Raw genomic sequence first — 27,749 nt, forward strand, 5'->3', positions numbered from 1 at the left:
AACGCGAACTGGGATTGAAAGTGGTGTATCATTACAAATCTGGATTTATTTCAAGAATGCAAAGTTGCCTTAATATTAACAAAATCAATGTAATTCTCTACATCAATATAAAGGAAATTGAGGGAGACAGTAAATGGCATTAGAAGAGAGTAAAGCTTACAATTTCATAAGTAAAAATTATGCAAGCAAACTTACCAGGAGTGCTGCAAGCCACAGGAGTACTGGGCGTCTTTAGCTTTTCATTCTGCTCTGGATCTGATCTTCTGTCGGCAGCAGGAGTGGAATTTTGCTTTGGCATCACATGGTAATAAGATGGGGCATATTTGGAGGAGCTACAACCTTATAAATAGACATGTCAAACATCAAATCAAATGTCCAGATTTCAAAATTACCTGAAGGATTAATTAGATGGACTCACATTATAGAAAAAGACGCATCTTTTTCTGATGCCAAATAATTTTCCTACCTCTCTTCTTTCTGGATTCCTGAATTTCTTCACAAAGCTGTTCAAAGTCTTCATCGAGTTCTTCTTTAATTATTGCATAGGCAGTATCTCTTAAAGCACAGGCTCTATGCCTAATAAGACGATCTGAGAATGAATAAAGGATTTAAAATTTTCTCATTTTAATAATTTACCAAAAATAAACTGGACATTTTGGACTAAGACTTTAGCCCTTACAATGCCTTTGTTAGTTTTACCACAACAGTAAAATTTCCTGAAATAGTGTTATTCCATTTTTGGTGCTAATCTAATGTTCTGGACATCTGATTTAAGATGGTAGACTAATCCCAAACAATTTTATTGCTATGTCCTATCTGTATCCCTTTGAAATATCAGGAAAAAATATAAGACTCAAGCAATAGCAAGACTAAACAGCATAATGACAACAAAAAACAGAAAGGAAGGCTATTAGTGTCATTAGTGAATGAGAATGTAAAAGGGGTTTTGGAAGAGACATAGAGAATGCTACTCCATGGACAGAGAAATGAAACAAGGACAGTGAAGGAGCAATCCTACACAGGAAACACTGCAAAAAAATTCCCAAACTGAGTCTAAGTACTGTAGAGTGAAATATGCTGAGGCAGAAGGCAGCTAGTAAGTGAACACAAGATTGACTGAATGGCTGGGTGAGTCCCTCGCACAGGGCCGCAGGCTGCAATATTCACACCCAAGTTGTTTTTGATAGTAATAGCTACAGTATCAGAAGGGATGTTGGAGCGAGCTTCTAACGTGTCATCTGGGCCTGAAGAAAGGCAGGGCAAAGTCGAAGCATTGGTTTCCAACGTGTGGTAGCATCAGAATCACCTAGGAACTTGTCAGAAATGCGAATTCTCAGGCCCTACTCTACATCTACAGAATCAGAAATCCTGGAGATGAAGTCCAGCAATCTGTATCTGTTAACAAGTCCTTTAAGAGATTCTGATGCTTGCTAAAATTTGAACACCACTGTTCAAATTACCAAAGTAATTTTAGGCTGTCACGTGGATAGAAAGAGGAGCAGCAGCATGATTGCAACGAAACAGAAAAGGTCCTCTGCTTCTAGGGTAAAATGCTTCCTTCTTTCTAAAATTAAGGGGTGTTTCCAGCATGGTAGCCTGTTTCCCACTGCTTACTTCCAGAACTCTAAACTACAGGAAAAAGCCTAGGAAAGGTGGGATAGAAGAGTAGGAGGGGAAGACAGTGAGCTTTTCAACTGCTGAAGAAACTCAGTATGTTCCTCTGCTAATCAACCTAATGTATAAGCACCACCAGCTGAAGAACAGAAAGCTAATGTGCTGATGGAGAGTTTGTGCAGGAAACAGATTAAAAACACACGTCCACTGAAAGTGGACACTGCATCCATAAAACAAGAATAGGAAGCTAGAAAAAAGAAGCACCTGAGCAGAAAAATATTTTTGAAAATGAACAAGTTTATATCAAACATGTAGATATTTGAATACATCAGTATATGTGAACAAATCTATAATTTAAAAAATCCTGTACTTTATAAATTTTATTAATAGACTGGGTGAGTGAGGGTGGAATAGGTATATACACAGAAAAGATCTGGAAAGACACCCAAAAACTTAGTGTCTACCTTTAAAGAAAGGAAATGGGGGACTAAGTTTTTAAAATATTATTAGCAAGTATTATACTGTATTACTTTTGTAATAAAAATTGTAATGGTCTTAACCAAGAAAATTCTTTCAAACCTATTTTAGTGCAGAGAGCGTTTATTTTTCCATTCTGAGAAAGAGCATTGATATACAAAGGAAATAAGCTAAGTTGTTATGCAATGTTGTCTCATTAGAGGATATATTGTGTAGTAAACACATGGATTTGGGAGTGAAAGAAACCTGCATTCAAATTATGGCTCTGCCACTTCCTAGCAGTACGACCTTGAATAAGTTTTTTACGGTCTCTAAACTTGAAATGGAAATACAGTTGTTGTGAGGATTACATGCACGGTGAACGTAAAATGGTTATAATACAGCACCTGACATAAAACCAACCCTCATTAAATGTTAGCAACCCCTGAAAAAACCCACTAATGCTCACCTCCAGGATCTCTATCTGGATTGTACTCTAAAGCATTACTACAGATTAGATCAATATCACTCAAGTAGTCTTTCACAGTCAGATACTTGTGGAGATCAATTTTACTGATTACCGATGAAAGGTCCATTGGTTGCTTTATTACAGTGGCATAATCGGGAACCTAAAATTCAAGCAAATGACCAAATCACTAAATTGACTCTGAACATAAAAACATTTCAGTCAAGTTTCTTTGCCAGGCAATAAAGAAGAGAGAATAAATACATAAGAGATAATGATAATACATTAATATGAAACCTTTGACTCTATTTAAGTTGATTTTATTTTGTATTAATTCCTATTTTTGGGCAACTATATTTTAGGGATATCATATACCTCTTTCCTCAACCAAACACCACCCACCCTTCAATGTCAACTTAAGATCTCATTCTCCAGCTTACTTTGTATAGGTAAGAATGATATCATGTAGCATTAGGACATTCTCAAATTGCTTCTAGAATGTTGAACAGACAAAGTTAGTTGTCTATTCTCTTGCAGGAAAGGAAAATGCATTAGATAGCTCTTGAAGTCTCTCTCCGTGTGCTTAGGATACTATTCGGTACATTTCCATACAGAGAAAACCATGTAGACAGAGAACCACACAAACAATTCAACTATTCTCTACTTTTGAAGCATTACAGTTTAACACACTTAATCCAAAGATTAAACTAATACCTCATCAGGGTCAACAGGCTTAGTAAATACTCTGAATCGTTTGTCAATAGCAAGCCTATGTGTAACATTTCTTAAAAAAATCCTCAGTTCTCTAAATGTATCTTCTTCTTGTTCTTCTAGTCGTTTTACTTCTTCCGCTGTCAATGGTCTTGGCTCGGAAGGTGGTGCTACTGGGAGTACCTCCAAGGCCTGCAAAACTTCACATAAATGGAAGATTTTAGTTACTACTCTCCCATCATATCAAGTGTGACAAATGATTCAGTGCACATTGTAGCCAGGCTTTCAGGGGTTATGGTCCTTACATCTACCAGGAATTGGAGGGTTTGGAATACTAAATTACCATAATCCCTACACCTATGCCCTCCTCCCCCAGCAGTAATTGGTAGCTTATAATCTGGATTGCTAAAGATCTGTTCTGTTTTAAGATCATTTAAGAGGCTAGTAAAACTTTTAAAATGCATTATTTTCAGGACAAGAATATTCTAACTATTATAAAAAAAGTCTTTACTAGTTAATTTTTGAACTAATAAAAAATTGTAGTATGTTTCAAATATAACAAAAGTTTAATATTGTTTTAAACAGATATGCACTGAGTACTCAACATAAAAAAAGGAATATGAATACTGTCCCAATAAGTTGGCAATTTATTATTAAGGGAGCAAGAGACATAATTATAACACCATCATAATGTCATTATTAGTATGAAAAAAATACAGTGGGTCATAAAGATAGAAAATTAGTTTTGCCTAGATGTGTTAGGGAAGAAAAAAATGAGTTATACTAGAACAACAAGGAGTTCCTTAGACAGAGATGGGGGATGAGGATGAGCATTACTGACAGAGAGCAAGCATGAACAAAATTATGAAAGGGGAGGAATATCTGCATATGGTTTAGAGTGGTTCGTAAGGAAAGAGGTGGGAGAAGGGGAGAGAAGAAAAGTGCCAAAAATAGGCTTGGAAAGACAGATTTGGGCTATACTATGAAAGGCCTTGTATGCTTTAAGAACTTAAGTCTATTTAATGGGAAACATTTTTAAGCATTATTGGTTATCAACCTCACAACCAAGGTTGCCATTAACTGATATCTTATTCCTACTTTCTTAAAGTTATTATATATAAACTTTGATATAGTAGCTAACCTGCTTTCTTTTTTGATATAGGAGGCTTAGCAGCTTGCTTTAGAATTAAATCTTCAAAAAATTTTGTCCGTTCTTCTTTGCCAGGTAATTTGACATTGAAAATTTCTCCATAATCACGGATAAATAAGTCTTGCACCTTAAAAAAGAAAATAAGTGCATCATATATGTGTATGTGTATGTATGTATACACACACATACTATCTATCAATTACTCAGTGCAACAGTAGGTTATTACACAAATATTTTAATGACAATCTAAATTTGTAATAAAGAAATGATCTTTAAAAGAAATATTTTACATATGCTGGATTTATGTATAACACCATGTATGCAATAGATTAGCAACGAATCTTCTTTAAAATTTGACTCTGGTAACTGACACGGTAGTATTTTACTTAAAGGGTTTTGTGGAGATTAATTAATTCACTTTCACAGCCTAAAGTGAGATATGATAATGAGTGGTTGTTCAGTAAAAATAAAGGCCAAAAAATAACAAGTGTTGGTAAGGATGTGGCAAGAACAGAACTTTTGTGCTGGTCGGACTATAAAATGGTGCAGCCATTAACATTCAGTTAACATTCACCATAGAGAATATAGTGGTTCCTCAAAAAGTTAAACACAGAATTACCATGTAACCTAGTATATATGCTTATATCCAAAAGAACAAAAACAAGACTCAAACAGATACTTGTAAACCAATAATCATACCAGGATTATTCACAATAGCCAAGAAGTAGAGACAATCCAAAAGCCCACCACCAGATGAGTGGATAAATAAAACGTACATACACACAATGGAGTATTATTCAGCCCTAAAAAGGAATGAAATTCTAACACATGCTATAACATAGATGAACCCTGAAAATGTTACTCTAAGTGAAATAAGCCATTCACAAAAGCACAAATACTATATGACTCCACTTATATGAGCTGCCAAAAAAATAAAGGGAAAACACATGCCTAAAGAATATTTCTAAACAAACTTCTAGACCTTTTCTAGTATTATTAGAGGATAATACTGTTAATTCCTTGTACGATGCTTGTGTACTTTGTTTAGGGTATCTTTGATGTAGAGAAGTTTACATTCATAGCTTTTGTATTTTCTGCTTTGCAGGGTCTTCCATGCTCCAAGATGATAAAAATGTTTTTCTCTAATACATTATGATATGAACATTTTACTCTTATTGCCTCAACATCCTTTATGAAATAAAGTCTCTATTTTTGCTATTTACTAGATTACAATGAAATATACAAGAGTATATTAATGGACTACATTCCATTAATTTGTCCATTCTGGCCCAAATTCCACAGTTTTAATTACTAGCTTTATGGAATATTTTAATATTTGGTGGACTAAGAACCTCCTTATTGCCTTTTTTTTGTTTTGAAATTTTATTGGGGAACAGTGTGTTTTTCCAGGACTCATCAGCTCCAAGTTAAGTAGGCATTTCAATCTAGTTGTGGAGGGCGCAGCTCCTTAGCCCATGTGGGAGTCGAACCAGCAACCTTGGTGTTACGAGCCTGCCCTCTAACCACCTGAGCTAACTAGCTGCCCCTCCTTATTGCTTTTTCAACTTTTTTTTTTTAATTCAAGCACTTTTTTTGTATATATTGAATTTTAAAATCTACTTATTTTGTTGAGATTTTTATTGGGATTTGTACCTTTTTCCTTTCTGGTGGCCTGGAAGTTATATGCTGTATTTCTAGTCTTTTCTTGTTATACGTTTTAACAGACATATCTGAGCTTCTTTTTCAACCAACAGTAAGATTAATCAACATCTACAGAGTGGAAAAAAATATGAATGTGCTATTACTTCCTTCTTCTCCTTCACTGTCCTTCCTGCCATTTCAAGTTCAGACCAAGACCAACTTAGATTTAGTTTCACATTCCTTAAAAAATTTCTTCCTATCCTAACTTTGTGACAGTAAGTTTTACTGTTTTCTTTGCTCACTGCTTGTTATATGCTGCTTCTGCAAAATAAAAAAATCCAAGAAGAGAAATAATCCTTTAATAATTCTTTCAGTCAGGGGTTTATGAATAATAGTTTCTTAGGTATTGCATCTTCAAAAATTAACTTTATTTTGCTCTCTAAATGCTAGCTTTGATGAGCAGAAAATTATAAGTTCAAAATTATTTTCCTTCAAAATTTTGAAAATATTGCTCAGTTGTCTCCTTAGTAGCCAGTGTTACCAACGAAAAGGTAGAGCAATTTGATTTTCAGTCTTTTCTAGTAAAGTTTTTTCACTTAGGAGATTTTCTCTGTACTTTTGGCATTCCAAAATTTTATCTAGATGTGGGCCTTTTTATATCCATCAGTTAGTACATAAGGGGACTTTCAGATCTGAAGACATGGTATTCTTTAATTCTATGAAATGTTCTTTTATGTGATTATTTTCTCTCCTACATTTCTTTTCTCTCACAAATCCCACTGAATAGAAGTTAGAACTGAATCTATCTTGTCCGTTTCCTTTAACTTTTCCCTCACTTTTCAAATCTTATCCTTTTGTGTTATATACCGTAAGCATTCCTGGTCTCATCATCTTCCATCTTGTTAATTCACTCTTCATCTGTGTTTGCTCCTTTCAGCCCTATGGGTTTTTTGTTGTTGTCATTGTTTTTTAATGTGGAGGGAGTAACTTATGTCTCCAATTGGTTCTCTTTCATCTTTGCTTTGAAATTTGAGTGTGCATAGGTGCTTTTTTCTGTGTATTCTAGCTTCTACTCCCAGTGATTACGGAAGAAGCTAGCTTATAATGGAAAAAATTTACCTGTCATTTGACTTCTGAGCACAGGGGCTTCCCATTTCTCTCGATATCAGCAGCCATAGGTAAGTCACTGCTCTGCCACACTTGGACCCACCTTCACTGCTCTAGCGGAGGAGAAACAACTCTGCTGGCTACAGTTTGGCATGGCCAGAAGTGAAGAAAGCCAAGTACCCCAAAGTTATCCAAAGGCTCTTTCAATTCCTTCCTAGCGCTGACCCAGAGCTAGAAATCACTCTCATCTTTCCAAACAGTCCTTTCACGCACATGCTTCAAACTGTGGTTACCCTCATCAATCTAATCCCCACTGCTTTGTCTTTCATGGATTCATGAACATTTCTAATCCACTGATGACATTCTTTCTCATTTTCCCATACTGCTCTGAGTTGTTGGGGTCTTCTCATTTTTTACCTATATGCTCATGCCTATAGGAACTCTGATGTTTTGACATGGACAAACTTTAACGTAGCTAATAATGGCACTCACAGTATTTCTCACATATTATAGTTCATTGCTGCTATATAGACAGTTATTGGGTTGTTGGAAAAGTCATGATGTATTTTTTCTATGTTTTTCGTTGCAAAAATGTGTCATGACTTTTCCGACAACCTAATATTACTGAATCACTAAAGATTATATAAGGTTCAAAGTAGACTTGCTTATTTGCACCCATATAAACTAGATTATTCTTTTTTTTTTTAAATGGGAGAATTCTGGTCCTGGTTCTGTGCCCATTCCACCACACTCTACAGTGTGGTACTGGGGCACTTTACCCAGTTTACAATTATATGCTTAGGAAATATTAGCCTAAGAAAACAGAAGCGATCCTTTAAAAAAAGTGTTTAAGTACAGAATTACCACATTCTTGATAAAGTTATCCCATATTAAACTGATTACAGTTTTCCAACCTCCCTATATCAATATAAAAAAGTTCAGGAAGTTTCTCTTGTGACCTAGAGTATAAACTTATTATCTTTGTTTCTGTGGCTACGACACAGCAATTCTTTTTTACTCTGTTAATCAGAACACTGTTAGAGTTCTTAATTTATTCTGGGCACAGCCTTTTAAAAAGAAGATAAAGAGAAAGACATTCAGGAGAGTGACTAGAATTTTGAAGAAACTAAAAATACGTAAACGTGTGGCAGAGCTTGCTGTCATCACAGCCCACGTTCTCTTGTGCGTGTGCACACTGCTATGTCATATTTCCTAGTCTCCCTTGCAGTAAGAGAGGGGTATGTGATGAGTTTTGGCAAACAGAATGTGAAAGGAAATAATATACATCACTTCAGATCAGGCACGTGAATAAGCCACTCTTTTCAGCTGGATGGAATGAAAGCAACCTGGAAAGCCATGTGATGAAAAAGAGAAAGCTCTCTCAGCTCCAGTGTCTGAACGACTGCATGGGGGAGGGTAGATCTGTCAAACTAATTACCTGCCTAGTATTGTTAAGTGAGCAGGAAATAAGCTTCTATTGTATTAATGACTCCAAGGAATATACCATACCACAGAAAAAGAAGACATGCTTAGTGTGAAGAAGTCTGGGACAGAATGGGGAGATAGAAATGAACATAAAAGAGTATTCAATAATACAAAGAGTTGTCATTATGAAGATAGATTGGACAGGTTCTATATAGTACCTGGAAAACAAATGAAGATTAAGAAAAGGAAGCCTCTCAAAATTAGCTGATTTTTTAGGATCCTCAAATAACAGTGCTTTGTTCAACATCGTTTTGCTGTAACATTGATGAGATGCCACAGGAACTTAACTCTTGTTTATATCAATAAGGCTATGGTAAAACTGGTTTCATTCTAAGAGGTTGGACAATTAAGTTTGCAAACTCATCCTAGAAAAAGTGCCACATACCTCACTGCTGAATATCACTATGGTCACCTTCAAGGTACTCCCCTTGGGAAGCTATGCACTGATGCCAGTGCCCAGTCCACCCTTCAAAGCCATTTTGGAACTCTTTTCCTGGAATGGCCATCAGAGCTGTGGTCGTATTACCCTTGATGTCCTGAATGTCATCAAAATGGCTGCCTTTCAATATTTCCTTTATCTTCAGGTAAAGAAAGAAGTCATTGGGGGCCAGATCAGGTGAGTAGGCAGGGTGTTCCAATACAGTTATTTGTTTACTGGCTAAAAACTCCCTCACAGACAATGCCTTGTGAACTGGTGCATTGGCGTGATGCAAGAGCCATGAATTGTTAGCAACAAGTTCAGGTTGTTTTCGTCTTTTTCATGCAGCCTTTTCAGCACTTCCAAATAGTAAATTTCCTTCTACTATGCCCTTTACTCACTCTGCTCTATCCATCTGGCCTTCTTGCTATTTTTCCAATACACCAAAACACTTTTATTTTTGCTTTGTCCTTGCTTTTCCTCTGCCAGGAACCTTTGTCCGTTGGATGCTCAAATGGGTCAATACATTACATTTTTCAGGTTTTGACCCAACCAGACTCTTTTGGCACTGCTTAGCTAAATTTTTGTCCATAGCAATAGGTTAGTATTATATATTTATTTATTTTTGTTTGTCTCCCCCTCAGCTAAAATGTAAGCCCTAGGAGGATACAAATTCTTGTGTATATCGTTCATTGCTATATTCCCAGTGCCTAGAACCATGCCTGGCACAGAATAAGCACTCAGTAAATATTTTTTAAACAAAATATTTGAATTTATCTTCCTACCAATGTCCTAAAAACTACAAACAACTTAGCTACAAACAAATTTTGTCAAAGGTATGAAAAAACTTATTAAAATCCATTCATTAAAGAAAAACACAGAACCACAATATGCTTTTTATGTACTCTGGGAACAGAAAGATAGAAAAAGAAAGTCCCTGACTTCATGTACTTTACATTCTGCTAGGAGAGACAGAGTCATACAAATTAATATTTAATATCAGGCAGTGATAAAAACAAAGCAGAGTAAGGAAAAAACAATGCTGGGCAGAGGAGCTATTGCTATGATTGAGAAGCCAATTAGGGAGGCCTTTCTGAGGTGATATCTGAGCAGAGAAGAGACCTGATAAAAATTAAGGATCATGCTAGCAACTATCTAGGAGAAGAGTACTCCAGGTAGAAAAAGCATGAAGTTTTGTTTGTTACTGGTAGTTGTCTAAACTGGCACCAACTTGAAGGACAGTAATTTGGTTATTATCAAAAATTTTTAGGGACGGCTGGGTGGCTTAGTTGGTTAGAGTGTGTGCTCTGAACAACAAGGTTGCTGGTTCAATTCCGACATGGGATGGTGGGATGTGCCCCTCCCCCCCCTGCAAATACATTGAAAATGGTGATTGGATTGAGAGCTGAGCTGTGCCCTCCACAACTAGATTGAAACAATGACTTGACTTGGAGCTGATGGGTCCTTGAAAATCACACTGTTCCCTAATAAAATAAAAAAAATTTTAATGTGCATAACTTTAACTCACACAGTCATTCTACTTTTAGGAATGGGTGCTAGAAACCACATAGTAACACTCACACAAATTAAAAACCAAGGACGCTCACTGTAGCAGTTCAATAAAAAAACAAACAAACTTGGAAATAACCAAAATACCTATGAACAAGGATTTGGATAAATTATGGTACATCAAGACAATGGAAAAAGCCATGTTGCTTTTAAAAGGAATGAGACTTATGTATTGAAAAACATATAAGATATATAAAGTAAAATGCATCATATAATTCAATTTTTATAAGAGAAAAAAATTTATAATGTAATCTTACTATACACATATACATAGATACTTACAGCATTCCGCTTAACAAGCACACATACCAAATAGTTAACAATGGTATCTCTGATAAGAAAACTTTTCCTTATCATTTTATTCACTTCTACAGCACTTGGAATTTTTATAAGTTCTTATTACTTTAATACAAATAACTTTCTTTTTAAAGTATAATGACTTTCCCCCCCACAAATTACCTCTTCTGGCAGAGCAGAATGGGGTTTGTCAGAAGTTGCAAGTAGTAAAACTGGAGCAAATGAAGGGATATTCTGTAATAATGTGGTAAAAGTGGCTTTGAGTGTTGGTCCAACTATCTCCCACCACAAGTGGATATGAGGAACATACACTATGCTTGGTGCTGTTCTCTTAGCTTCACGAATCATCTTGTAGAGAGACAAAAAAATTACATTCAGTCAGAGAGGCAGCCCATCAGTGATGCTAGCTTTATTAGTCTGGAACAATGTTTAACTTCCCAGAATTATCATCTAAAACCCTCAAGTTTAAAATGCTTCCTCTAATCCCATAATCTTATTTTTAAATGTTTTGTAAGTCTCATTTTTAGGAAAACATAATTGCTTCAAGCAATTAGAAAAGAGCTCAAGAAATCTAGAAGACTTTTCTGTTGTAAACAAGGTTAAATATAAAAATATAAATAAAAAACACTTTTACATTAAAAATATCTAAATATAAATATAGCAAAAACAGAAGCAGCAGGCTGAGTACTCACTACATAGCAGTCAGTTTTAAGTACTTTACTAAATTATTTCTTGCAACAGCCATACAAGGTAAATACTATTATCTCCATTTTGTAAATGGGGAACATGAGGCAGAAAGCTTTAATAACTTTCTAAGGTCACTTAGATATTAACTGGTGGAAATAAGATTTAAACCCATATTCTTTAATGATTAAGCAATTACACAGTTTTATTTTGTGAACCTAAAGGTGCAAATCAGAAAGACAAAAAACAGTACAAAAAGAAACGAGGCAATTCTAGATTTTGTCTCTGGAAGACTGCTTTGTCTTACAGCTTATTTGTCCGGGCAACAATAAATTACCTGGGCACACATTTCTTCAGGAGATGTGGCACTGACTCCAAAAAGGACAGGAATGTCTAATGTATATACTGCAAATTTTTCCAAAGTATGGATGACAGCTGGTGCCAAATGAGAACTTTGCCCAAATCCCGGTTCTCCCACTATCAATATTCTTGGCCGAAAAGACATAGGTTGATAACAAGTATTTCTGAAAGAAATGAGTAATAAGTTATGTTTTAGAAAAAAAACAGTTTAGGGCCGGCCGAGTGGCGCGATGGTTGAGAACTCGCTTGGGATGCCAGAGGGCCCCAGTTCGGATCCCACATGTGAGGGCCAGTGACACTGCCCTCCACAGCTAAGATGCTAAACAACAGCTCAACCTGGAGCTGGGCTGCCATGAGTCGCCGGCGACGGCGTGGGCTGCAGCCCCTGTGGCAGTGGGTTGTCATGGGCTGCCGTGTGTAGCCAGCAGCCAGCGTGAGCGGCCAGCAGCCGCTGTGAGCGGCCGTCCAGAAGCCGGCGACTGATCTGCCTCGCCCGGGAAGAGCGCAATGATGGTGCCAACTTGGGCCAGTGAAGCAATGTCCTCCACAACTAGATTGAAGAACAAAATGACAGCAACTTGTCTGTTCCCCTTCCCCCCAATTCCCCAGTGCTATTCCCATCCCCCCAATTCCCCAATAAAAATCTTAAAAAAAAAAAAAAACAGTTTAAATTTTTCTCCCAAATCACTAATTATGAACTTATGTAAGTCAAAAATTTTAAATATGTAGTTGGCCAATCATAAAAGCATGGCTCACATGGTTTTTGGAAACAATGTCCACAGATTTTTAAGAATACTTTATACAGTGGAATTTCTACTATAGTGACAATTATAACAACAAAAGATTTTCTGATATTTTGACGTAAAAAAAAAGCAGACTAGTTGGCATCTTTAATCTTTCAACCACCATCTCATTTAGTTTTAGGGAATTTATACACCAAAAAAAATATATTCATTTGCAAGGAAAATGTACCTATTCAAATGAAGAAAATTAAAATTTTCTTTTGCCTTAGTAAAAGAATGTTGAGAAACCCCGTTTTCATATACTGATGGAACGTCGTCATCGCTGTATGCCAAGTCACTGTCCAGCAGGGGACAAGCAATATCTATAAAACAAAGAATTGTACATTAGTAACTTTGCTGGATTGCAAAGCAAATTTTTATGTAATGCTTCAATTAGCAATCAGTGTACTGCAATGACATTTTTTAGAGAATCAAAAGTATTTGTGTAGGTATGAATAACAAGTACAGTAAGTCCTCACTTAACGTTGTCCATAGGTTCTGTGACTTTAGGCAAAACAATTTTTAAAGAAACCAATTTTACCCTAAGCTAATTGATATAAACAAGAGTTAAGTTCCTAGAGCATCTCATCAATGATACAGTGAAACCATGTTGAATAAATAAATGTTATTCAAGGACCTACTGTAAAAATAAAAATGCATCCCAAACTTAAAATAGATTAAATTAAGGGCAATTCATAAAGTAAATTTCCTTCAAATATCCAAGCAAAGCATGACCAAACTCCTTTCAAGAGGCTCTGTATAAAGAAACATTTCTGGGATATATAAAACATTTAGCTTTACTGATTATGCAAACTAACTTTAAATAGTCGAGTTTCATACCTGAGTCTAATGCTTTATTTGTTCTGATTTCTGCGTGTGGAAACACTCTCTGCAGGGCTTCTAAGATCTTGTGAACAGTGCTTTCCAGGAGTGGTTTCACAATGGTGGACAGTGCCTGCCCGGGTGATGTCACAGCTCTTTGGGAGGCTGGTATCATCTTTTGCATAGCTACCTCAAAGTCCTTAGCTGAGATATGAATTGAAGAGAGGTCCAGCTGCAGTTTCTCACTGGTAGTATAGATCTGTGGGTAGCGTCGGCGCAGAGCACATAAAGCAGCCTCAGAGCATATTGACTTAATGTCTGCACCACAGTATCCTACTCAAGAGCAAAAAAGAAAGAAAGAAAGAAATAGTAAGCCACCATCCTATTAGCATGATCATGGTTTAAAAAAAATTAAAAATCACCCTAATAGTATAATAGCAAAATATTTAGGAGTAATAAGACTAAAATTTCTGTTTTACCTAGTGAACTTATATGATGGTGATAACCATCAACAAATCAACTTTTTTGAGTGAAATATGCAAACACTAATACAGCACAGGAGTAAAGAGCAAGACTTTTAAAATCTCAAACAAGGTTCAAATTCCAGTTTGTCATTTACTAAATGTGTGATCTTTGGAGAATCATTTATGCTCTGTCAGCCATTTCTACATCTGTAAAATGGGCATAATGTTACCTACATTGCAGGACTGATGTGAAAATCACCTGAAATAATACATGTAGAATGCTTAACAGGATGACCAGAAAAATGTACACAGTCAGCAAAGATAGCTATTATCATTGTCTACTTTGCTCTCAAATTCCCCAACAGCCAATTTGTCAAATATCTCTATTTAATATCCAAAGACTTTGTAGGAAGAAAATATGTCACAAATAAGAGATGAAAATCAAATACAGCCTTGTATTTCTTTAAATATAACCTTGCAAGATTACAACTTGTTTCATCTTTGAAATGAATATATTTCTTTTAATGTTTAAAAAGCAATGTTTACCAACACAGTTTTCTGCTAGTTCTTCTAGAAATATGTCCAGTGGTTTAGGATTCCAATCCCTCGTGTGAATCTTTAGAATTTCTTTTCGAGCCTACAAATAAAAACAATTCTTTTCATCTGTAATAATAAAGTACTATTTAGGTTAGAATAATTTCAACCTAATACTTTTAGTTATTTAAAATGTTAAAGATATCAATACTTAAATAAATAGAAATATGAAACAGTAAAAAGATGTATCTGTAAAAGCTTAAGGAATTTATGTTAAACAGATTTATATTTACAGTACTCAAGTTCCATTCATCATAAATGTGAATGAGAGAAATTAAATAACTACTGAACTATTGTTCATTCTGGCACATACTAAGAACTGGCTTTTTAGAGTACTGACAGATCTACCTATATTTTCTTGCTTGGTTCTCAAAATATTAAGTGGCTTTAAAAAAACATGATGGTACACATGAAAAAGCCAAGGCTAACAAATTGGCTAAGGATTGACTGTTTATTAGCCTATATGTTCTGAAGCAAAATAAAGCTGTATGATTAATATCCAAAGGCTGTGCTCAAATTGAAAGAATTTTAAGAGTATTTTTATGGAGGCATTATTTAAAAAAAAAATTATCCAAGCTCCTTTCTTTAAAGAAAAGTAATACCTCCCTAAAAATACATGGGTGTTAATTTGCTTCAGAACATATTATAATAACCCAAAACTTGATCTTCACATTTTCACTGTACCAAGACTTGTTCATGATAAAGGTAACATATTCTGTCAGAACTTGAGTGATGTTAAATTCTTACATCTTTATCAGGTAAGCTGAAAAGAAATTCTCTGTCAAAGCGACCAGGTCTTCGTAAAGCAGGATCAATAGAATCCAGCCTGTTGGTAGCACCAATGACCACAATTTCTCCTCTGCTGTCTAATCCATCCATAAGAGCTAGCAAGGTGGAAACAATAGAACTAAATTTAAAAATAAGAGAGAAAAGATTAATCGATTAAATGTTGAATATATTTCTTCTTTTAGTACGAGTTAATACATTAAACGTGAACGAATTTTCTGAGAGAGCATCCTACTACTTTCAACAGATTAAAAATGTCTATAAAATAACATACTAAATGGTATGGAGAGATTAAAATCAATAGGAAACACAGATGGTCTTTAGAGTGCCACAAATGGATCCTGAAAGCCATTTCATACAGCATCATTTCTCAAAGGAATTTGAGAGTTCTCAAACAATACACAACATCAAAAAATACTAGTATGTACTGGATAAACAAACAGTATCTAAAAATAATAAAACAGTACATTGCATATACATTATCAAACAAAGGACCCCAAAATAAAATAGACTACACATAAAGCATAAAAACAGAATTTTAATTATTTTAAACTTTTGATTATGGACAGAGATTAGTAAAATGATCTCCATATCTTCATCACCTAATTTCAACAATTAACAATACTCTCTTTTATATGTCTTAACCTGACAACTTTAAAAAACAAAGAAAGCTTCAGACAGATCATTTAATCCATAAATATTTTATATTAAATATTTATGTATGTATTTCTGAGATAAGGACTTAAAAACTCCCACAATACTGACACCAATGTAAATGATAATAATTCCTTAATATCACCTAATATCCAATTTTCTCAATTTCTCAAAATATTTTTACATTTTAGTTGTTCGAGTCAATATCCACACACACTTGGTCAAACATCCCTCAAATCTATAACAGTTCCCATCACACTCCCTCACTTTTTTTCTTCCTCCATGCCATTTATTTGTTGAAGAAACTAGGTCATTTGTCATATAGAATTTTTTTTTCTACACTGTGGACTGTACTGATAGCTTCCTGATGGGGTCATTTAACTTGTCCTCTTATCATTTGTATTTCCTATAAACTGGCAGTTAGATCTAGAAGCTTAATAGAGGCAGGTTAAACCACTTGGGATAGCATTTCATAGGAAGATACCATGTATTTCCTATTGTATACCTCAGGAGGTACATAACATCTGTTTCTCACTTAAGATTGTGGGTTGGGTTTAAGTGAGGTGTTCTCAGCTTGCTCTACACACCATAAAAAATTCACTATCAACCTTTATACCTTACTGTTTTAGCAGCCATTGATTATTGCTTAGATCAGTGTTTCTTAACCTTGGCACAACTGACATTTTGGATCAGATCATTCTTTGTGGTGGACAGCTGTCCTATGCACTCTAGGATGTTTAACAGCATCTCTGGTCTTTAACCACTAGATGCCAGTAGTGCTCCCCTCCCCACCGCACAGCTGTGATGATCAAAAATGTCTCCAGACATTGGTCCCTTGGGGTGCAAAATCACTCCCAGTTGAAAAGAACAGGACTAGATTCACTTTTTCATAAGGGGTTGTAAAATGTTGATTTTTCTAATTCAATAATTTCCTTTGCATTTATTAACTGTGATTTTCCTATAAAGAACAACATTACTTCATCAACTATGAAATTAGCCTGAGTCATGGCCTAAATCATCGTCAAAGAACAGGAAAAAGAAATGTTTGATTCATTCTTTATCAATTTTCAAAGTAGTGAGTCAATGTCTTAGCAACCTCTGGAGTGGTCAATTAGATTTTCTTTAAAAAAAAAGACCATTAAAAACTGAGTTTTTAAATGTTATTTGATTCATTTCAATCGGTTGTAGTCATTATTATTTCTGATGTTCAAATTGTCCCATCTTTGGCCAAATGGAAACGCCTTCAAAATTGGCTCCTATGTCATACTGCTATGACCCTGTAGTCTTGGATTGCTTCCTTGCTTCTAGGCATTACAAGATGCTCCAGGCTTGTCTTGCTTATTTCCTGCCTCAGTTCTGCAACCCATCATATCTCCTAAGAGTCCTAGTATTTAGAGATCACAATCTGGGTGCTAGTGGTACGAATTGCTACTGGATTGTGACTGCTTCTAGACCTTTTTAGTGTTCAGAGCTTGGAATTACTTTTTCTTTAAAAATAAAAAAATTCATCATAAATTCATAATATTTTAAGTTCAAAGTAAAGACTTTAGGGTTTTAATTTATTTTATATCTGCATCCTCTTCATCTTAGGCTAAAAAATTTTATTTTCTGATGCATCAACATAATTACTTGCACACTAAATTTCTCGTAAAAATATATATGTATAACCTGAAACTAATAAAAAAGTTTTAATACAAAAAAAGATGAAACGTTAAAAAAAACCCATGCAAATAGTAACCAAAATATATAAATATATGTGTGTGTGTATGTATATTCAAGATGGCATGTGCTTAATAAAATTACTCCAATCCCTTCAGAACTGTTCCAAAATATAGTAAGTACTCAATTACTTGACTGCAAAGTGATGTTAATATTGTTAAATGTTTCTCCCTATTAACACAATGAATACAGTACGGCTGATAATGAAATGTGCCATATATTAAAAGTTTGTATGATTATTGGTAGGATATGAACACATATAACTTTTTATCATAGCACTTAACATTTTAATTTACTACTCAGAGCAACAAATGAAATTGTATAGCATCAAGTCCAAGAAGGCCACCAGAATATAGTAAATATTGTCAGATGTTAGGAAAGTCAAAACCTACCTATCATTCACATTATATCTTGTTCCGCTTTTATTATCATCTACAATAAAAAATAGTACTGGCATATATGAAGGCATGCAAACATTTGCTTTAGGGTATCCCAAATTAATTAAGCAATTAGATAATTCTGAAAAATTGAAGACAAACAGGGACTGAAAGTAATTTAGATTCAAGTTGAGGAAGTGGCACTAAAGAAAAAGTGTTCCTTTCAGTAAGCAGCCTATCATAGGGGACATTCAATTTTCCATCCTGAACATGAAGTCGGGCTACCATTAGAATGTTAAACAACTAGTAGTCATGCACTAAGACATATTTTGTTTGGCTCAGGCAATGTCTTAAAAACATGTGAATTAGTTGGCAACATTTAAAATATATTTAACACAAAAATTTGAATATAAAATTTAAGAGAGGCAATTTATGTTTCAAGTCTCAGCTTCTGCCCTTCAATAATAGACTGGAGTTAAAAACAACTGGCTATGCTCTTATGACCAAACAGCCATACTCCGTACCACAGCCCCACTCTTACCACTGGCCTGCCTCACTCATTTCATTTGCATTAACTCACTGGCCTGTAGGCATTTAAGTTTGTATCATGAGTTCAATCTGAAACCAAGATTTTAATACTGTGCTTCAGAATGCCCTGCCACCAGAACAGGCTCATTTTTTTCCCTACTATATATTGGGGTTCTACTAACAAAAAAGAAACTACCAGTTTGTAAAGTTTCTTTCACCATTCAAACTAACCATTCTATCCCTCATGAAATATCAATAAAACTCAGAATATAGGAAAAAAGGCAGACACGTCATCAAGCAAGTTTTACCTGTGAATTTGATCTTGCCTGCTTGATCGTACTGGAGCCAGACCATCAATTTCATCAAAGAAAATAATTGATGGGCGCATCTGGTAAGCCTAGAAAGTAGAAAGTTGCATGTTGTCATTAAAAGTTTCAAATATGTAGACTTAATATAAACCATTTAAATCCATTTTAATTCCAACTTGCTTACAGAAATGTATAAATCTAAATGTAAATTCAAGAACTCTGTTTTAAGGATTCAAGCTAAATTATAATAACATACAGCTTAATTTTATTTGTATTTTCAATTGAAAATATTCAAAATAATACTCTACTGATTACATAACTTAGATTTCATACAGCTACCATTATTGGGACACAAAAAATTTTATTAAAGACCCACTGTCAAAACAACATAACAACTAGAATAAGATAGTCTTACAGCCTTCCCTCCATGCAGGATGGGAAAACATTTAGCAAAATGCATAGTTAAAAACAACAACAAAAAACTCTTTCAGGAAAGTTAAAACAAAAAAATCTCAGTGAGTTCCATAAAGAGATTTAAAAATATTTGCAGCAATATGCCTCAGTAGCTCAGAATGTGTTATCTCACATGTGCTGTCAATACAATCTGGGATATGAAATTGAAAGCCACTTTAGGGCAGAACTAATCTTCTCATATTGAGACATAACTCAACTACTGCTATCTAAGTATGAAACTACCACCCACCCACCAAAGACTCCAAAAAACTTAGATCCAATTAATTGTTACTTTCTCTTCTTACTTCCTCATAGGTCAGTGTTATCTTGATATACAAAGGAAAATAATCTAGGAAGATTATATATTTGGTCTAATTCTTTTGAGTTTATATCTATGAAAACTGATTAAATGTAAGATTTATCTAATCCTTAGATACGTACATCTACATTGATTATAGCTCTAAATAGGGAAATTTTAATGTCATACCTGATCAAATAGCAATCGTAGCTGTCTTTCAGATTCTCCTACCCATTTGCTCAGACAGTCGGCACCTTTCCTCATGAAAAATGCTACTCTCTTATCCCCTTGACTGCACTCATTGGCAAGTGCTCTCGCAACCAGAGTTTTTCCAGTTCCAGGTGGACCATAAAACAAACAACCTCTGTAAAAGGGTAAGTATTATTTTAGTAGCACATTAAAAAAAAGTCGATTATTTAAACAAAATTACAAACCAATTTCATGAATGCACTTAATTAGTGAAACATAGCGGAAATACCATGAAGATGGTGATGGGAAGTCTCAAGGCTTAGCTGTGCTACAAGACTAAGAGTAACCAGTACAGAAGGAAGCTGGAAAATAAAGCCTCCAGGATGTGCCTAGAAAAATAAGGAGCCAAAAACATGACTTGATATGTTCAACTGTACTGAAAAGAGCTTTATAACTCCAGTGAAGACTGTGGATGAATTGATAAGTAATAAAAAACTAAAAACGAAATCAAACAAACCAAAAAACAGGCAAGTATTAAAGCTGAGGGGGGACAGGAGGTTGTAAAAGAGAGGAAATGTAGTCATAATATACTATATATGGATCAGTTTAAGAAAGATTTACATAGTCATAAAGCTGAAAATTGATCCAACAATTTTATGTAAGTGTAAATGAACTACTGGGAGTATATGAGGAAGAAAAAGCATAGGTGTATGTGGAAGGTGGGAAAAATAAAAGAGCCAAATAGCCACTATCCATAGTTAGAATTCTACAGATTGTGTTTAAAATTAAAAAAAAAAAAGAAAAAGAAAAATTATAGTATAAGCATATGTACAGCTAAAGAATTTAAAAGTAGTCGGCTCTGGAAAGTGGGAATTGAAATGCAGAAGGGTTAGGAGGGACTGCGACCGTTTTTTTAAAAGAATTATAGTACTATTTGATTTTTTTAAATTATGTATATATATTACTTTGCTACAAACTTAAAACTAAATTTTCAAAATAAAATATACTAAATGTATGAAAAACTGTGGAGAACCATTTCTTTTTCCCAAAGAGAATCAATTTTGAAACCATTTTTTATGTTAAACATTAGGAAAGAAAAAGTATTCAAAGCACCCAGGACCTTGAAAAAAAAATGTGCAAATTACAGTAGGCCTGAACAATTTCAACAGAGAAGCATTATCTTTCTGGACAATAGTATAGCATAGCACAGATTTTTGGCTACAATAAAATGTATAATTAAATTACCTGGGAGGTTGAATTTTGAATTTTTCAAAGACTTCTGGATAAAGTAATGGAAACACCACCATTTCCTTTAGAGCTGCAATATGATTAGACAGGCCACCAACACTATCAAATCGTACCTGGCAACGGGAGGGAAACAATGACATTCTTAGATGTGGAGTAAAAATTAAAATGTCACTCCATCCCCAAACTACACCCAAACCCACACACAGTCAACTGAGTGATAGTGTCTTAGCTGTGGCCTGAAGATTAAAAATAAAAAAGAAAAGAAAAAGAAAAGAAAAAATTGAAGTTTCTGAAAAAAAAATAAATAACTGTGGTTTTTTTTCCATTTGAAAACAAAGAACATTATTATAGTTCAAGCATACATTTCAAGGCAGTACTCACTGAAGAATCTAGTTGCATTGGGTCAACATCAGCTAGGCTTGCTCCAATTTTCATTCGATCTTTATAAATTCCTTTTGATTCATCTTTCCGAAAATTCAGTGGAAGGCACCTATTTTAAAAATAAACAATAAATTGCATGGAAGAAAGCACAGATACTAAACTTAGGGACCTTGGAGCCAGGGAGGATTTTATGAATTTGACCTCAAAGGCAAGGGAAATAAAAGCAAAAATAAATGAATGGGATTGTATCAAACTAAAAATCTTCTGCAGAGCAAAAGAAACCATGAACAAAACAAAGAGGCAACCGACTGAATGAGAGAAGATATTTGTAAACAACACCTGTGATAAGGGACTAATATCCAAAACATATAAAGAGCTTGTAAAACTTAACAGCAAATAAACAAACAATTCAATTAAAAAATGGGCAGAGGGACCTGAACAGACACTTCTTCCAAGAAGGCATACAAACAGCCAACAGATATATGAAAAAATGCTCAACTTCACTATTAGGAAAATGCAAATCAAAACCACAAGATACCACCTCACACCTATTAAAATGGCTATTATCAACTAGACAAGGAATAACAAGTGTTGAGGAGGCTGTGGAGAAAAAGGAACCCTCATACGCTGCTGGTGGGAATTTGGTATAGCTACTATGGAAAACTGTATGAAGGCTCCTCAAAACATCACCATATGACCCAGCAATCCCTCTCCTGGGTATCTACCCAAAAAATCTGAAAACATTTATCCGTCAAGACATATGTACCCCTATGTTCATTGCAGCATTATTTATGGTGGCCAAGACATAGAAACAACCAAAGTGTCCTTTGATAGATGATTGGATAAAGAAGATGTGGTACATATATACAGTGGAATATTACTTGGCAGTAAGAAAAGATGATATACTGCCATTTGTGACATCATGGATGGATCTTGAGATTATTATGCTAAGCGAAATAAGTCAGACAAAAAAAGTCGAGAATCATATGACTCCACTCATATGTGAGATATAAAACTGAAAGCAACAAACAAACAAGACAAACAAATAAACAAAAACTCATAGACACAGACAATAGTTTAGTGGTTACCAGAGGGTAGCGGGGGATGAGGGTGGTAGATGAGGGTAAACGGGGTCAAATATATGGTGATGGATGGAGAACTGACCTCTGGGTGGTGAACACACAATGCAATATATAGATGTATTGTAGAAATATACACTTGAAACCTACATAATTTTACTAATCAATGTCATCCCAATAAATTTAATAAAGATTAAAAAAAAACAAAAACTATCAACTCATTTTCTCCCCCAAATGCCTTGTTAAAATACAGGCATTTTTCTTAAGAATTTAAAACAAATAGGCGCAGCAGGGTGGCTCAGTTGGTTAGAGTGCATGCTCTTAACAAGGTTGCTGGTTGGATTCCTGCTTGGGATGGTGGGCTGCGCTACCCCCTCAACCCCGCCCTCGCAACTGAATTGAACTTGGAGTTCAGCTGCACCCTCCACAACTAGATTGAAATAACTATTTGAATTGGAGCTGATGGGTCCTGGAAAAACACACTATTCCCCAATAAAAGTTTGAAAACAAATAAATAAATTAAATTAAAAAATAATTTAAAACAAATTAAATTTGAACTGGAACAATGTTGAGATTATGTATTTCAACTTCCTCATTTTCTATATAGGTTGAGAACTTAAATGTTAGAAATAGTTATATCTGAAGTTTTACTATTAAAATTATATCATCAAATGAAAACATCAGTTTTCAAGATGCCACACGACCATAAAATAATTCATGATTAAGAATTCAGCAGTATTAGTATACATCATAATGATCATTTCTAACATATATGGAATCTTTACCATTTGCCAGACACTGTTTTAGGTTCTTAAGCGGTATTAATTCATTAAATTCTCCCAACAGCCTTGTGAAGTATTATTATTTCCCCTATTTTAAAAGAAAACCAAGACAGAAAAGGTAAGCTAAAATGCCCAAGGTCACAAGCTAGTAAATGGTAGACCCAGGAATCAAACCAAGCAGGGTGTCTGTCTCCAGACCTCCAAAAACTATGCTCTAACGCCTCTCAGCAAAATATTCACATGGTTCCCAGCATTTGGATGCACATCAATCCTCTCAAGCAAGAACGAATCACTACTTTCCTAACTACTTTCAACAGTTATGGTATGTTACAAAGAACATGCCTAGAAGAACCTGCTTGTTTCATCAATGGAAAAATGAAAACTACTTATGTTAGAGGTTAAGCTCTTGTACCAGAATGCCTAGGCAAAGAATGACTACTGCAAATGAACACAAGTAAAAGTACCATGCTCACTCACTTCAAGTGACAATTCTTGCTAGCCCCAAATTCCAGGAGAAATTTATACTGTGAAATCTAAGATGACAAGTTTTCAACTGTGGCTTTTTAAAGGGTATTTCTTAAATAATTCTTAATAGAAATATAACTGCATAATATAAAATCCACAGGATTAGATGTACATTTCTATGAAAGCAAAGAAAAATCCAAGTAGTCTAAGAACACAGCTTTTGGATGCTTTAACTCATTGCTGTTCAATAGAAATGAAATGCAAGCCAAAATGTAATTTAAAAATTCTGTTAGCCACACAAAACAAAAGAAAAAAGTAAAATTTTAATACATATTTTATTTATCCCAATATATCCAAAATACTGTATTATCATTTCAACATACAAAATTAGTGTTTTAAAAATAGGGCTATTTTATATTCTTTTTTTACTAAGTCTTTGAAATCCAAGAATTTACAAAAACTCACAGTATATCTCAATTCAGACTAGCTACATTTCAAGTTCTTAACAGCCACATAGGGCTAGCAGCAACCATTAATATGATAAAAGAATAGCGTTTAGGATACAAAAAATGCACCTTCAATTATTATGTTCCAATTGCTTTGTAAAGCATTTGTGTTCTACTCTTAAGAATATTAGAATCCAAGCACTGCAGTTTTCACTTACCCCCCACATCTGTACATTGGGAATAATCCTTGCCCTATGTACTTCATATGATCATTGTTGAGAATCAAATCAGTTGATTAGTTTATGTGGATTTATAGCACAAGGAGTTATGAAATCAGTAAACCCTTCAATTTTCCTTAAGAGTTCTAAGGAATAAGAATGCATTATTGTTATTATAAAAGAGTGTATTTGACTAGAAAAAAAATTATTTCCTGAAATCAGTATTTACCAAGCACCATTTTGAGCTATAGAATGGCTGCGCAAAAAGAAAAAAGTTCTAACCTGTTATTAGTTTCAACTGTAGATATTTCAAACAAGACAGCATTTTGGTTTTATACATTAACCTGTTGTATAATTTTTTAACAGTCAAGCTGTACCTATTCCCAAATTATTCAGCTTTCTCACCACTTTTTAAAATAATAGCTGGGAGTCTGAAAAGGCATCAATATGGCACTTACCTGTTGATAGCTCTATTACGGCTCTTCTTCCTCCTCCTCTCAAAGTGCTGTTCATCTTCTGAAGAGGAAGATGAAGTAGAGTCACTACTGTGGATTGCATGTCTTCGCCTAAAGAGGAAAACTCAAATCATAATGAAGAACAGGGAAAATAAGCATAAGATCCAAACATCAGAAATACCTAATGATCCAAAGGTTTATCCTAAAATTAATACATTTGCTGAATGAATCAAGTAAATTTTATTGGTTGATTCTTTAGAAAGAAATAAAGAACTTGGATAACTGAGAGGAAGGGGAAAAAAGATAGGAGGCTGTGGTAGAGTTGACCATCAAATGTTTATTAAGATAGGATATGGTCCAGGCAGTTACTTCTTAGGCTTGATATAAATCAGTTATCTTCAAAGAGAAAGGTGAGAAAAAGAGGATATTAGAATCTTTGGGACTATAATTAAAAAAAAATATTTTCAATATTATACTATATATAATTTTACATTTTAAAGGCAATCACCTATTTTGAAATGTCAAATGAGGGCCGGCTGAGTGGCGCGTTGGTTAAGAGCTGGCTTGGGATGCCAGAGGGCCCTGGTTTGGATCCCGCATATGAGGGCCAGTGACACTGCCCTCTACAGCTAAGATGCTTGCTAAACAACAGCTCAACCTGGAGCTGGGCTGCCATGAGTCGCCTGCGACGGCAGGTGGGTTGCCAGGTTGCCATGGGCTACCCTGTGTAGCCAGCAGCCAGCGTGAGTGGCTGTCCAGAAGCCGGCGACTGATCTGCCTCGCTGGGAGGTGCCAACTTGGGCCAGTGAAGCAACTTCCTCCACAACTAGACTGAAGAACAAAAGGACAGCAACTTGTCTGTTCCCATTTCCCCAATAAAAATGTTTTAAAAAAAAAGAAATGTCAAATGACCTTAAAAGGAGAACATGATAATTTTTATGTAAACCAAAGGGGATCAAGAAGAGTTAAATAAAATTCTAGGAAACAGCAAGAAATAAGATGGCCTTTTATCTACAGTATATCATCAACTGTGAATTCACAACTGCCACTTAATGTGTAAATGTGGGTGAGTTACCCAACCCACATGTAAGTCTCAATCTTCTCACTTAAAAAAAAAATTAAAATACAATCAAATTCTTAGGTTGGGCGGTGGTATTAAATAAGATGTCAAGTGCTAAAATATTTAAATTTTTAAAAAATTACTCTGGCTTTGGACAGTTGCCAAAAACCCACAGTGAGGGAAAAAGTCTGGCTGGGAAAACCTTTAATTATTCCATTGGATTGAGGTCTAGAGCTTCTCCTGAGTCAGAGTGCAATCATGGTTAAGTAGGTATTTCCAAAAATAGAAAAGGTTCACAATCTATTATCTGCATAATGTAGGTCCAGAATCTTGTATCTAAAAGACTCTGAAAACAAGTTTTTCCATTATATACTTAATAGCAAAACATGACCTGAATGTTATAAAGGCAATTCATAGTCTCCATTTGTCACATTTTCTATGATTATTCATGTTTTGCTATAGAATTAATACATTTGAGTAGGCAGTGTTGGCCCAGATACCACTAGAGATGCTCATGTTGCATGTTACCTCTGTAAATACCCCTCCCTCCCTAAAATTCTGAATTCTGAAACACAAATGGCCCCAAGGATTTTGGAAAAGGGGTTACGGAAACACAGATAAAGGTGAGAAAACAATTCTCAACCATCCACCTACCCAAACATGCCCAAGACCATTTCTGTGGTCAGCCTGTAACTGAAATTATCCAGTATAAGTCTGAAATTTTATATGAAAGACTAACTTATTTAACATTACCATTGACATTACGGAGACTCCAGCTTGTAGTCACATAACTCACATTATTGTATGTAAATTTCGTGTGCATTCACATATAATTAAGACTAACTTCACAATTAATAAGAGTGACATTTACTAAATGAATAAAACAATTTACTAAGTGCTTTTTGTACCAGTTGGTTGGCACAGTATCTCATTTAATCTTAAGTAAAACTTGGAAAAAATACTTATTGGTACGTTCATCTTACAGTCAGAGCCAAATCCATATCTTTCTATTCCAAAAATCCTCATTCTAAACATTTCGACACTGGTGATTTCCAGTGTTTATTTAAAAAACCAGTCAAGTTATAAGCAAAATACAAAACTTTTGGGCTGAAATAGTTTCCAACATTTGATTTGCAAATAGGGATTATTTGTAAACATTATGGTTACAATAATAAACACATGTAGCACTTAATATGTACCAGATGCTCTTTTAAGTGTTTTACATGTATTAACTCACCTAATTGTCACAATACTATGAGATAGGTGCTCTTATCCCCATTCAACAGATCAAAAAACTGAAGCACAGAGAGGTTAAATAATTTGTTAAAGGTTATTAATAAGTAGTGGAGCTGAGCTGGCAATCTAGGCTGTTGTAGTCATGGGTCCAGGTTCTTCATAATTATTCTGTACTACAGAAAGGCCCGTATTACAGTTTTAAAAAGATTCTAAACACACATACCCATACTCGTTTTTTTCCATTTTACTAAAAACTTTTGAAAACTTTGGCATGGACAAGCATTGTGAACCTAATCAGAGGGTCTCGAGTTGCCAGTCCTAGTTCCTTGACAAGGAGCACTTTGGAATACTGGTGAAGCAATTGTGGTATTATGTTATCTTCTTGTTCAAAGGGACTAGTCTTGTTCCAGAAACTGCATAATAAAGCTAAAGAATAAACCTTAGAGG

The 27,749-nt window shown here is 34.8% G+C and overlaps 1 protein-coding gene across 2 annotated transcripts in view; it reads right to left on the reverse strand.

The window, feature by feature from the left end:
- ATAD2 (ATPase family AAA domain containing 2) overlaps positions 1-27,749 on the reverse strand; it is a 55,092-nt gene that overhangs the window by 6,520 nt on the left and 20,823 nt on the right. The window contains exons 9-24 of one of the 2 annotated variants that reach the window (XM_019631382.1): positions 25,010-25,117; positions 21,562-21,670; positions 21,178-21,293; positions 19,933-20,107; positions 18,993-19,081; positions 15,368-15,527; positions 14,573-14,663; positions 13,581-13,898; positions 12,931-13,063; positions 11,936-12,122; positions 11,077-11,262; positions 4,389-4,524; positions 3,251-3,447; positions 2,540-2,699; positions 467-589; positions 196-339 (exon numbers count right to left, since the gene is read on the reverse strand). In XM_019631382.1, coding sequence (XP_019486927.1) covers positions 196-339; positions 467-589; positions 2,540-2,699; positions 3,251-3,447; positions 4,389-4,524; positions 11,077-11,262; positions 11,936-12,122; positions 12,931-13,063; positions 13,581-13,898; positions 14,573-14,663; positions 15,368-15,527; positions 18,993-19,081; positions 19,933-20,107; positions 21,178-21,293; positions 21,562-21,670; positions 25,010-25,117 — 2,432 coding nt within the window. The remainder of the gene's footprint in view (positions 1-195; positions 340-466; positions 590-2,539; positions 2,700-3,250; positions 3,448-4,388; positions 4,525-11,076; positions 11,263-11,935; positions 12,123-12,930; positions 13,064-13,580; positions 13,899-14,572; positions 14,664-15,367; positions 15,528-18,992; positions 19,082-19,932; positions 20,108-21,177; positions 21,294-21,561; positions 21,671-25,009; positions 25,118-27,749) is intronic. The other variant, XM_019631383.1, reaches the window with a different exon arrangement.

Source organism: Hipposideros armiger, unplaced genomic scaffold (assembly GCF_001890085.2).
Source record: "Hipposideros armiger isolate ML-2016 unplaced genomic scaffold, ASM189008v1 scaffold_997, whole genome shotgun sequence".
NCBI classification, from domain to species: Eukaryota; Metazoa; Chordata; class Mammalia; order Chiroptera; family Hipposideridae; genus Hipposideros; species Hipposideros armiger.